This window comes from Carcharodon carcharias, chromosome 6, assembly GCF_017639515.1.
Source record: "Carcharodon carcharias isolate sCarCar2 chromosome 6, sCarCar2.pri, whole genome shotgun sequence".
In the NCBI taxonomy this organism is placed as follows: Eukaryota; Metazoa; Chordata; class Chondrichthyes; order Lamniformes; family Lamnidae; genus Carcharodon; species Carcharodon carcharias.
Window position 1 is genome coordinate 10,722,239 of NC_054472.1, and position 13,093 is coordinate 10,735,331.

The 13,093-nt window shown below is 39.9% G+C and overlaps 1 protein-coding gene across 3 annotated transcripts in view; it reads left to right on the forward strand.

Moving 5' to 3' along the window:
- The window catches only part of LOC121278741 (zinc finger protein 236-like), a 137,804-nt gene that overhangs the window by 32,712 nt on the left and 91,999 nt on the right, over positions 1 to 13,093 (forward strand). For all 3 annotated transcript variants that reach the window (XM_041189124.1, XM_041189126.1, XM_041189125.1), the window contains exons 3-6: positions 2,655 to 2,819; positions 3,862 to 4,040; positions 5,495 to 5,622; positions 9,756 to 9,928. In XM_041189124.1, the coding sequence (XP_041045058.1) occupies positions 2,655 to 2,819; positions 3,862 to 4,040; positions 5,495 to 5,622; positions 9,756 to 9,928 (645 nt within the window). The remainder of the gene's footprint in view (positions 1 to 2,654; positions 2,820 to 3,861; positions 4,041 to 5,494; positions 5,623 to 9,755; positions 9,929 to 13,093) is intronic.

The following is a 13,093-nucleotide window of genomic DNA, read 5'->3' on the forward strand; positions in this document are numbered from 1 at the left end:
GCCTAGAGAATAGCTGATGAATTTAATATAGATAAGTGTAAGTTCATACATATCAAAACAGTAATAGTGAACATGATGGCATGTTAGCAAAAGTGGGAAGGGAAATGTAAGGCCCAGTTGCATTCACTAAAAGTTTCTAGCCATTATCTGCCAGTCCAATCCAATCAGTTTTTGGTGTGAAACTGTGTGAAGGGTAGAGGCCCTTCATGTGGAATAGTGTCAAGATTTGAAAAGATAACTGAAGATGAGGCAAGTCAGGAGGCAGTGGTTAGGTGACACCAAGCTTGGCTTTTAAAAGCCTGCAGATTGGCAGAGAAAAGAAAGACGAAAAAAGCTATCAAATTCTACAGTTTCGAGGAGAGTTGGAGTTAGAATCGGAAACTGTGTCCAATGAGTCTTTATCTAGGGAGGAAAAAGTCTGTACAAAAATGTATACGTGGATCATGAGAATAATGTTCAGAGGAGTAATGACCGTCTTAATATTGGTAAAATAGGGAGAGAGACAAGAAGGGTGGTGATGATGAGAATTGGAGCTTGTACCTGGAATTTGCGCAGTAGTTCTTGGCAGTGTTTTCCCCTTGGGAAATGGCGTAAATAGCTGTAAACATCTGTATAACTGTTTGTGTCCTTTTATTTGGGGAATTGCCCTTGCTGCAACAGGAGACCTAGAGAATTCCTTTGAAATTTGACCACTAGATATCTGGAGCTGAGAGAAAGATCATCTATTAAGTGAAAAACATTTTTATGTGCTAGATCCTGGGCAAGATTTCAGCAGCCATGAGTCTGAACTAGAAGTAGTTATCTACACCTTGTATCGAGCACAGTGGCGGTCATACATACAATATTGTGTGCAATTTTGGTCACCTTATTTTCAAAAGAACACTGAATCATTGAAGAATCTTCAGAGAAGGAAAGAAGTTTAATTCTGGGCCTTGGGGTTGTGTATTAGGAGGAACTTGTAGAGCTTTATTTCTTTTTTTTTTCTGGAGAAAAAGTTGAAGAGATTTTTGACCTTTAAAATGTTGAAAGACATAGCTGGTGCTAATGTAAGCAGATTATTTAAGGTAGATTAGGTGGCGAAACAGAACGTTGAAAATCAGCAAGTGTCAATTGAGACTAGATATGGAATGCCTCTTTTCTCCAAAGGCTAGTCAGGGCGAACAGCTAATAGAAAGAGTTGTTGCTGTATTGATTAACCCCTTCATAAGAATCTGGCAAAAAATATGGTTAGAAACAGTATCAAATGTTACCAGATGGTTGAACGCAGCGCAGGATGTGATTGTTGCTGTGCTGTGTGGTAAATGTTGTTAACTGGAGCTTGCCAGGTTTGCACACTGAAGTTGTGATAAAGTATAAACATTCTGCTTGAGACCAAGAAGCATTCCTTCAGAGGATTGAAAAGCTGAGTGACAGTCCATGACTGGGTAGATTGGATGTTATTTATGCAGTACGTGAACTTGATGGCTAAATGGCCTTTATCTCATTGCATACTTTCTTACTTACTATCCTGTTCAAAGGATAGCATTAATTAAAGGTTTGTACAATTTAATGTTATCTACTCAATTTTGAAAGTTTAGTGAAATTTTATACCATCTTACCATTTCTTTTGGGAAGAGGTGCAAAAGGGGAAGAATAGTTGAAAAGTAAAACCTGGGCCTAGAAATTGACTCATGTGCCTGTTTATTCAGGTGCAGCATTATCTCCTAAGTCCCCTAAATGGTGGCCAGGAAGTTTGTCTGACTGGAGGCATGCTGCTTGCCTTATTGGACAAGGGCAAACGGGATGTTCTTTACCCATGACTGAAGCATGGGCAATTAAGTGGCCTAGTACTTGCTCCAAGCCTCTGCTCTGAGATTGGTGTGCTCTGAGGCAGCCCATGTTACTTATTTTCCTTCTTGCCTCCCAGTGAGCTGCAACGATATTGGGTTTCACAAGACCATATGTAGTATGAGAAGCAGATTTTGGCTTATGACCACGGACTGTTTCACCTGCTTGCACAGGAATATGAATGTTAACTTGCTGAAAATGTTTTCTTAAAAAAAATTTATATACATTTATAGCAGAATTGGTAAAATTACAATTTTGTCATCAACAATGTAAAATTATATTGTATTTTCCTATAGGTAAGGGTATCCAGGGATGAAAATCCATTGAGTTAAGATACTGATCAAACATGATCTAATAGAATGATGGAACGAGCTTGAGGGTTGAATGGCCTACTCTTGTTCCCAAGTCCCTATCGTTATCCATAACCACTATTTGGCATTGAACAAGAAAATGCCTCTGAGCTGTTGACAACTGGATATTCACCATCAAAATACCTTGCGGACCCAAGATGAAATATTTGAAAAGCTGTAAAGGTTTGCAAATGTTTGCTGGGTCAAAACCCTGGAACTCCCTCCCTAACAGCAGTGAGGTTATACTTATACCACATGAACTGCAACAGTTCAAGATGATGGCTCACCACTGCCTTCTCTAGGGCAATTAGGAATGGGCAATAAATGCTGGCCTAGCCACCGATGCCCACATCCCGTGAACAAATGTGAAAAAAAAATTGATGTATTGCAGGATGGCTCTGTTTTAGCTAAGAAACGTTGTTTACATTTTGAATCCTTTGAAACTCCTAACTACTTTGCTTTCTCTGTGTAATGCAGCCTTACCGGTGTGATCAATGCCCGACATCCTTTAATATGGAGATTAACCTCATATTGCACAAAGCCACTCACAATGCAATTGACCCAACTTGCCCTGTCTGTAGTAAAAGGTTCTCCCGTGTGGCCAGCCTTAAAGCTCACATCATGCTACATGAAAAAGAAGAGGTGAGTGTTGATTGCTTGCAATCTACTTTAACTTTATACCCAGTCAGATCTAAAATACACTCTATTCATTATCATCACTTTTTGGCACATAAAATGTTAAATTACTTGAAAATGCCTTTGAAACAAAACAGGGAAATGAAAAGTCACTGAAAAGATGTGAACTTAAAATTATCCAGCTCTTAATTAAAATCTTAATTGAAACTGACAAATGTTTCAATGTCGAATGTTTCAAAGAAAGCTAATTCATGATTTTTTTTTACAGGATTATGATTCTTAAGTAATAGTGTATCTTCTGTAGTGTTGCTCATGGTACATTAGATGATTCACATTTTGTAAGGACAAGAATGTTATACCATAGATAATACACAGGTTAACAAGAGTTTAACTCTTGTTTGATCAGGGAACTTTTCAGATTGGAATATAATTGTCCATTGCAGGCTGCTCCCAGTAGCATCCAGCATTTTAAGATTGTTTTGTAAATGTCGCTACCTTAATTGTGAAATATTTATGTGCAAGACATTGCTTTACAATTTATTATTATTTCTAATGGATTATAAAATTATTATGGGCATGCTAGAAATTTAAAATATATATAACATATACATACCCACACACATTTATACATGTATAAATACATACATTAATGCATAAGTTCAGTTAATCAGTTAATATTTGTATTTATTTTCCCTTTGCAGTCTAAGGTTATCCAAGGTCAGATTAAATCTCATGTAATTTTTGACTTTTGATAGAATTATTTCCAGAGATTGACATGATGGCAGAGAGCGATTGATTATAGAATTGCATTGGTTTTTCCTGTTTATTGGTATACTGAGTGTGTGGAAGGGATGTGCGAATAAATATGATAGCAAACAAAAAAAATCAGCAGTTTAGCTTTGTAATACAATAGTAAATTTTTCTAATTAGTTGACAGAGTGTGTGAATTTATTCAATAGTGTAAAACTCTGTGGGAATTTTTGGTGCGCAGAAAGCTGTACAGCTTCTAATAGTCTGACCTTTTTGACTTAATTTTCTCCTTCTGTAGAACTTGATCTGTACAGAGTGTGGAGATGAATTTACCTTGCAGAGCCAACTTAGTAGACACCTAGAGGAACACCGGCAGGAGCTGAATGGGAGCCGAGTGCACAACTGTAAGATCTGCACTAAGGAATTTGAAAGGCCCTCCCAGCTGCGAGAACATATGAAATCACACTACAGAGTTAGGTGTGTAAGATTTTGAGACAAAAGTGTATGGTTCGGTTACGATGTGAATTTCTGGCAATGTTCCACAAACTCAACTGAGTTTCAATGAAATGATGAGGTACAGAGGTATCTAAATGCCAATCGAAACTATTAATTTACTGGGAAAGGGGAGGAGTGGGGAGGAAAATTGGATCCCTTGTTTATAGTTGAATGATTAAAACACATCTGTTTCTTTCCAGCACCCAGCCCCACTATCCCAAGCCATCTTCAGGAATCCAGCTATAAGTTTATGCAGGAACCGAATTTAACTGTAGAGTCAACCTACTGAATGTTTTGGCTGGGGAGGGTGTGGGAGGTGAGGGCGGGAGGCTACGCTAAACATTACTATTTATTTAGTGATAATTTGTATAAGCAAAGTTAGATGCTGACAAATGACCAATATCAATGGGCACATTGATTTCACTGCCAGTAACGAGAGTCTCTTTCCCATACAGACACAGAAAAAAAGCCATGAGACTTTGAGGGAGGAAACAGTAATCTAGATTTTCTGATTGCCATTTTTTAAAAAACTGGTACTAACCTATTCATTTTAAATAGGTTAGCTGTAGCATTAAAATTACACCAATTGACAATGCTGGACTAGTAAGTCAAAACTCAAAGTTGATTGGCCTGCCTTATTAGCTGGGCATTGAGCGTGGTTGTGAGCAGAGCGCAGAAGACAACATTTAGTGGCATGCCAGAAAGAGAACTTGCCTCATTTTCCTTTTGTTGGAGTTAAGGAGAATGTGGTCAAATCTTTAAGGAACATGTGATCCTTCACTATCGGATTTTCCATTTCTTTGCGCTGTGCCCAGGTGGTACTGGCACAAATCTACCTCCACAGTGTTGAGCGAAACAAGAAAAGGAAGAAGAGAGAAATGGCTGTGTTATTTAATATCTTTATACATCATAAATGCAAGTTGCTATAACACCTTTAATATTGTAAAGCATCTCATGGCTCTTCATGAGCGTTAATCAAAGATTGATGCCAAGCCACATAAGGAGATATTGGGACAGGTGACCAAACGTTTGGTAAAAGAGGTAGGTTTTAAGGGAGGTGAGAGGGGGAGAGGTTTATAGAAGGAATTCCAGAGCTTGGGGCCTTGGAAGCTTGAGGCATGGCCGTTAAAGGTGGCACAATTAAAATTGGGGATGCACAAGAGACCAGAATTGTAGATGTACAAATATCTTGCAGGTTGTAGGGCTGCAGGAGGTGCAGAAATGGGGAGGACCAATGCCATGCAAATGAGAATTTTAAAATTTGAGGTGCTACTCGACTGGGAGCCAAAATATATTTTAAAAATGCTATTGATGCGTAACTACTTAGGGACATTACACGGGTGAAGAATGCTAACAATGAATGCCGAATATTGTTTTTTGTTAGATGTTGAACAAGCTTCAGTGTGATATCGGTTTTTGAACTCCTTAATTTCCAGGTCATCCCTGTGTACCAAACAGTACAAACGACATGTTGATAGATCAGGGTTCTCTCATCGCTGTGAACACTGCGGAAAAACATTTCAGAAGCCTAGTCAGTTAATTCGACACATCAGAATACATACAGGTGAGATATACTATTGAAGCTAATACAAGCCAATTTATTGGAATGACTTTTACAGGGATCATTTAGATAGTAATCGATTTTTAATGTATTCTAATTGCAGGGTATAAAAATACTGCTTTTTAGGAACGAGTTATGTATGGTTTTCAGTTTATTCCTATGAAATAGTGGCCCCTTTCTTCATTAATGCAGATAAGTAGATTGTTTTATGGCAATAACCAGGCTATTATAATATTGAAAAATCTGAAATAATATTGGAGAACTGTCCTTTCCTTGAAGTTAACAAAGAATTATTTGAAAATTTGAGTTATTGCGTTGTAGTTGCTCGTCCTTTATCGTCAAATTTACTGCTGCATACCACATTGTTTAAAAAAAAAAGGTGTCTGTACATTGAATGCTCATAGCAACCACATGACCCATAAATATATTGTCTGCAACCCCTGTTCCCAGTCAATATTCCTGGAATATACAGTACAGAAGAGGGCCACTTGGCCCAACTGGTCTATATCAGAGTTCACATGCTCCACATGAGCCTTCTCCCACCACTTCTGATCCTATCAGTGTAAACTTTTACTTCCCCCTCGTAATTATCCAGCTTCTTAAGAAATGTATCTACGCTATTTGCCTCAGTCACTCCATGTGATGGCGCTTTCCACAGTTTCTCCTGATTGCCCTTTTGGATTTATTAGTGACTGTCTCATATTTATGGTCCTTAGGCTTGGGGCAGGATTTTTACCTTGCCGAGTGAGCGAGCCTGGGAGTGGCCATTAAACTGACTGCTGCCCATGATCAGGCTCTGACCGTGATTTCACACTGGCTGGCTAATTAACGGCCAGCCAGCATGAAAAGCCCGCTTAGAGCCTTAGCACTGCCAGGGTGGGGGCGGGACCAGTGTGAGCGCTGAATTGTGCACAAACACGGGGGTGCGCTCAGTGAAAGCTCCCTGAAGGCACAGAGCTACTTAAGGGAGCTGAAGATTTTTAACATTACAAATAAAGAATTGAAAAATAAGGAAAATATATCCCCTCGTGTGACTCAGTCACATAAGCAGGGATATGTTAAAAATGAGTTTTAAAAATTCTTAGTTTTTAATGACTGGTCGAAACCTCATCCCGTCTGTGGTTGAGGTTTCGGGAAAAAATGCAAAGGCCGCTTGGCCTATTCGCCACCCCCCCCCCCCCCCAATCCTAAGGTTAGATGGTCAGCAAAAATTTCAATTTAATTAATTAATCAATGGGCTTAACAGCCCCCTTAATTGTCAGCAGGTGCACTGCCGACTCCCACGCATGCCCTCCGACTGAAATATCACGCACTATTTCACGCTCATATGGATTGGGTGTGCACCTGGATGCTGAGCTGAAAACCCTGGCCTTGGTCTTCCCCACAAGTGGAAAGATCTGTGCTCTGTTTTTGACCTGTTATTGCTCTGAAAGTCTGCTTCTGGCTTACCCTGTCACCGTCACTGTTTTCGCATGTCTGCAGCACGATCCCACCCTTGTTCCATTTCCCTTCCACATGCCCCATCCCTTTCCAGACCTGAACTATGGTTGCTTTCTCTCCCAGACTGAACCACATGCTCCATCCCATCTTATGGCCCCAAATTCTCTTTTAACAAAACATAAGAGCATAAGAAATAGGAACAGGAGTAAACCATTCGGCCCCTCAAGCTTGCTTCGCCATTCAATAAGATCATAGCTGATCGTCTTGTGTTTTGATTTCCACATTCTCATCTAACCCCAATAACCTTAGGTTCTTGTTAGGCAAGGGAATCAATCTACCCCTGCCTTAAAAATATTCAAATGTCCCCACCTCCACCACCACCTGAGGCAGAGAATTCTAAAGTTCCACAATCCTCTGAAAGAAAAAAATTCCCATCTTTGTCCTAAAAGGAGGTCCTTAAAACAGTGTCCTCTAGTTCTGGACTCACCCACAAGAGGAAACATCCTTTCGACATCCACCTTGTCAAGGCCATTTGAAATCTTGTATACTGCAATCAAATCACCTTTCACTCTTCTAAACTCCAGTGGAAACAAGCCCAGCCTGTCCAACCTTTCCTCATAAGACAACCCACTCATTCCAGGTATCAATCTAGTAAGCCTCCTCTGAACCGCCTCCAATGCATTTACATCCTTCCTTAAATAAGGAGACCAAAACTACACACAGTATTCGAGGTGCGGTCTCACCAATGCCCTGTATAACTGAAGCATAACATCCTTATTTTTATGTTCAATCCCTCTCGTAATAAAGGATAGCATTCTATTAGCCTTCTTAATTACTTGCTGTACCTGCATACTAACTTTTTGTGTCTCATGTACTCGTACACCTAGATCCCTCTGCATCTTAGAGTTATGCAGCCATTCTCCATTTAAGTAATACTCTGCCTTTTTGTTCTTCCTGCCAAAATGAACAACTTCACATTTTCCCGCATTAAACTCCATTTGCCAGATCTTTGCCCACTCACTCAACCTATTTATATCCATCTGCAACCTTCTCATGTCCTCTTCACAACATACTTTCCTACCTATCCTTGTGCCATCTGTAAACTTAGCTACCATGTCTTCACCCTCCTCATCTAATTGATGTAAATCGTAAAAAGTTGAGGCCCCAGTACCCTGTGGGACGCCACTTGTCACATCCCGCCTATCAGGAAAAGACCCATATAACCATGTGTGTTGAAGCAAAACTCCTGAGTGCCTCAGTACTAACTAATGCCAAAACTCTGGCTACATTAGGGTATGTGTGTATTACAAACCGCCTCCTGGCTTTGTGTTGCTTCGCAGTTCCAGAATCCTGACTGACCTCACTCCACGCCCAGCCCCAGTTTCTCTGTTTTATATTGCAGTGGCCCTTATATATGCTGTGCGTTCTAATTATCACTAAAGCCAAAGGTCCATATTGAGCAAAGTGGTAAAGGAATGTGCTTTGTGAGGGAAGGGAAAGTTAGGACTAAAGGGACATAGTCTAAAAATTAGAACCAAATCTTTTAGGAGTGAAGTTGGGAAACACTTTTACTTGCAAAAAGGTGGCAGAACTTCTGCAAATGGCAGCTGACGGTCGGTTAATTGTTAAATTTAAAGCTGAGATTGATAGACATTTGTTAACCAAAGATATTAAGGGATATGGGGAAAAGGGAAGTTTATGGAGGTTGGTCATAGATCAGCTGTAATGTCATTGAAGGACAAAACAGGTTTGAGGGGCCAAATGACCTACTGTTGATCCTATGTTAAGACTGAGAGACAACCAATAAGTCAGTTACAAGAAGGATGCAAGATATTTCAAGCAAATTCTTCCTGACCAATGCCATGGGAGATCAATTGTGCATTTAACAAATAATAGATACATGTGAATTATGTTAACTATATTGTCGATAAGTGGACATAAAAAATATGGTGGTTGATATGATAGACCTTGAGCTATGAAACTAATTTGCGGGTGGTGGGGGTAAGTAGACGGTTTGCAGTATGAAATATAAAGTCTGAAGACGAAATGGAATTTATTTCAGATCCTCAGTATTGTGTTAGAATTTACACCGCCCAGCCACCCATCTTCAATTCTTTGTAATGTTATAAACTGCTTACCTTCGGGGGGAAAAAAAACTTTGCATTTCAAAAAAAACATTCAAATGCTTTAATTTCTACCAGGAAGGTACTTGACTTGCTCCATTGCTAGTCCTGTCTTGTGATCTAGTGCAAAATAATAGTTATGCAGCTAGTCGCTGAATGTGAACTTCAGTAACTCATTAAGCAATTAAAATCTATACTGTTTAATACAGTTGGCAAAACTAGAATCTGTCTCTTTTCATAATTGGTGTTACAGTTGTGTTTTTAAACAAGTGCCTGTAAATATTTTCTATTCAGTTGCCATAATGTTTAATTATTTATAGGAAAATATGAGAGACCTTGAGCATTTACTATCCTAAGTAAATTGTCGTGGATTAGCACACAGTATTACTTGTGCTATCACTATTAAGTTAGCCCAACACCTGGTACATGTAGTGCTATTGCCATAACATTAGCCCAACACATGGTATAACTAGAGTTATTGCCAACACATTGTACAATAACTGCACTGTTTAATATTTTTTTGCTACAAACTTTTCTACGCTTACCAGCTTTTATTTTTATTCTGTGACTTAGGCGAACGACCATTTAAATGCGGTGATTGTGGAAAAGCTTTCAACCAGAAAGGGGCGCTGCAAATCCACATGATCAAGCATACAGGCGAAAAACCCCATTTTTGTCTTTTCTGCCCAGCATCTTTTTCACAGAGGGGCAATCTGCGAGCACACATACAGAGGGTTCACACTGAGGTATTGGTATTCCCATAATGGATAGCAAGTGTTTCAACCAGGCTTCATGTCTTCATCCTGAATTGAAGTGACGTAAATTTGGCTATGTTAGTACAGTACAGCTACTTTGTAATCTCAAAACTGCAACTCATCTTGCCTTTAAACTGACCAGTGCGTTAGTGCTTCAGTAAAGTATAGTACTTTCTGGAATCCTTCCCCCTTTGACTAATTTTAATTTCTTGTTACTTTTTCTTTCTTGTTGTCAGCCAATCATTTATTAATTAACCTTCCACTATTTCTATGATTTTCATTTTTAGATGATTAACAATGAATGTTAAAGCAAGTATTCTCTGTGGTTCTGGAATGAAATTTAAAAGAAATTCCAACTGCAGTACCAAATAGATTATACTAAATAGATGTTGCTGCCCTGCTGAATTAAGGTGCCTCCTGCACCTTGCCAAAAACTTTCAGCAATTTTTCACCCCGAGACTTTATTTAATTGTTTGCCTCCCTTTAAGTGCACTTGCATGCAGTTTTCTGCTGCCAGCACTAGTGTGCACCCTGCACTTATTGAAACCTGCATCAGGAGCCATGTGTAACTATGATAATGAACTAACTTCAGAGACTGCACATTTCCACCTGTGTCAATTTAAAAACTCCTTTTAGCAATTCAGGTGTCAACTATTCAACAAGAACAACAACTCTTTTTAAAGGGGTGTTATTTGATTGAGACACAGAAGGAGTTATTAGGACAGAGGGTTTTTAAGGAGCCCCTATAAAGAGGAGAGACAAGGGCAGAGAAACCGAGAGATTTTTGGAGGGAATTCCAGAGCTTGGAGCCTAAAGAACTGAAGGTATGGCTGCCAACCGTTAAGCAAAGGAAACCAGGAGTACACAAAGCCAGAATTGAAGGAAAGCTGAGATCTCATGGCGTGCAATCCTTCCTTGTCTCTTGACTTGATTATTACAAAGCTGCCTGGCCAGTCTCCCACGATCTATCCTCTGTAAATGTGCCGACATCCAAAACTCTGCCCATGTCCTAACTCATTCTAAGTCCTGTTCATCCCTGTGCGTGCAGACCTCCATTGGTTAAACATTGCCTTGATTTCAGAATTCTCATCCTTGTTTTCAAATCCCCCCTATGGTCTCGTCACCCTGTATCTCAATAATTTCTACCACTCCCGCAAGCTTCAAATATCTGCGCACCTCTAATTCTGTCGCTTTGAGTATCTCTGATTTTAATCACTCCACCATAGGCTTCCTCCTAATCTCTGGAATTTCTTCCTTAAACCTCTGTGCCTCTCTGCCTCGCTTTCCCCCTTTAAGACACCCCAACACCTACCTCTTTGGCCATGTTTTAGCCGCTATGTGTCTTGGTGTCAAATTTTGTCCTGGACTGCCCCTGTGAAATGCATAACTAATGGAGTGCCACAGGGATCAGTGCTGGGGCCACAATTATTTACAATATATATTAATGACTTAGATGACGTACTATCGCCAAGTTTGCGGGTGACATAAAAATGGGTGGGAAGGCGAGTGGTGAGGATGACACAGAGATCTGCAGAGGGATATAGACAGGTTAAGTGAGTGGGCAAAAGCTTGGCAGATGGACTATAATGTGAGAAAATATAAGGCTATTTCCTCAGGAAGAATAGAAGAGCTGAATATTACTTAAATAGAGAAAGATTGCAGAAAGCTACAGCATAGAGGGGTTTGGGAGTCCTTGTGCATGAATCCCAAAAAGCTAACATACAAATTCAGCAGGTTATAAGGAAGGCAAATGGCACGTTGGCCTTTATTTCAAAGTGAATGGAGTATAAAAATAGGGAAGTCTTGCTAAAACTATACAAGGCACTAATTAGACCACACCTAGAATACTATGAACAGTTTTGGTCCCCTTACCTAAGGAAAGATATACTAGCATTGGAGGCAGTCCAGAAATGTTTACTAGGTTGATCCCAGATATGGAGGGATTTTCTTATGAGGAGAGATTGTGTAGGTTGGGCCTGTACTCATTGGAGTATAGAAGAATGAGAGGTGACCTTATTGAAATATATAAAATTCTTAGGGAAATAAAAGCAAAATACTGCAGCTGCTGGAAACCTGAAACAAAAACAAAAAATGCTGGAAAAAACTCAGATTTGACAGCATCTGTGGAGAGAAAGACAGAGTTAACATTTCGATTCCATTTGACTCTTCCAAAATTCTTAGGGAGCTTGACAGGGTAGATGCTGAGAGGTTGTTTTCCCTTGTTTGACAGTCTAGGACCAGCGGGCATAATCTCAGAGTAAGGGGTTGCCGATTTAAGACAGAGATGAGGAGGAATTTCTTCTCTGAGGGTACTGAATCTGTGGAATTCTTTACCGCAGAGGCTGGGTCGTTAAGTATATTCAAGGCTGAGATAGACAGATTTTTAATCAGTACGGGAAATGAGGGCTATGGGATAAAGGCAGGAAACTGGAGTTGAGAATTATCAGATCAGCCATGATCTCACTGAATGATGGAGTAGACTTGATGGGCCGAATGGTCTACTTCTGCTCCTATGTCTTCTGGTCTATGGGAGGGGAAAGAAATGCAGGGTGAGTCCAGGGCAGGGAAGACTACAACTTTACTTTGTAGGACCTGGAGCATCGCACCTACTGGCCCCATAAAGGGGCAGTTTTACACTATTCTTCAGAGGGTCACTTCTGCCTGCAGGACAGGCGCAGATCTGCTTTAGCCTGGCAGGGAAGCTTTGGTAGCTTCCCCACTTCCCCTGTTAGAATGCAATTGGGGCCCCAATGATATAATACAACCCCGATTTGCATGAATATATGAGGCTATTTTAGATGGAGCACCTTCTCCGCCTACAGTGCCCTGCAGGATAATACGTGGGGGGAGGAAAGGCTCTAATTCCAAGCTGGATAAGTAAACTGCTCGTTTTTAACTACTCACCTGAACGATGGTGTTAAAATCAGTTAAATTAATTTAATTGGTTTGTGATATCCTGCACATGGTTTTAGAGGGAGAGAGATTTATTGTAAAGAGAGGTCTGAAGTGGCAGTTCAGATTCATGATTCGCAATTAATTATTTTGTTTTACATCCCCCATCCTTGGATTAGCAATGAAAGTACTGTATTCTGTCTCTTTATTTACAGGAAATAATTTAATATGTTTCAAACAGCATTACCAAACAAATGTTTTTGA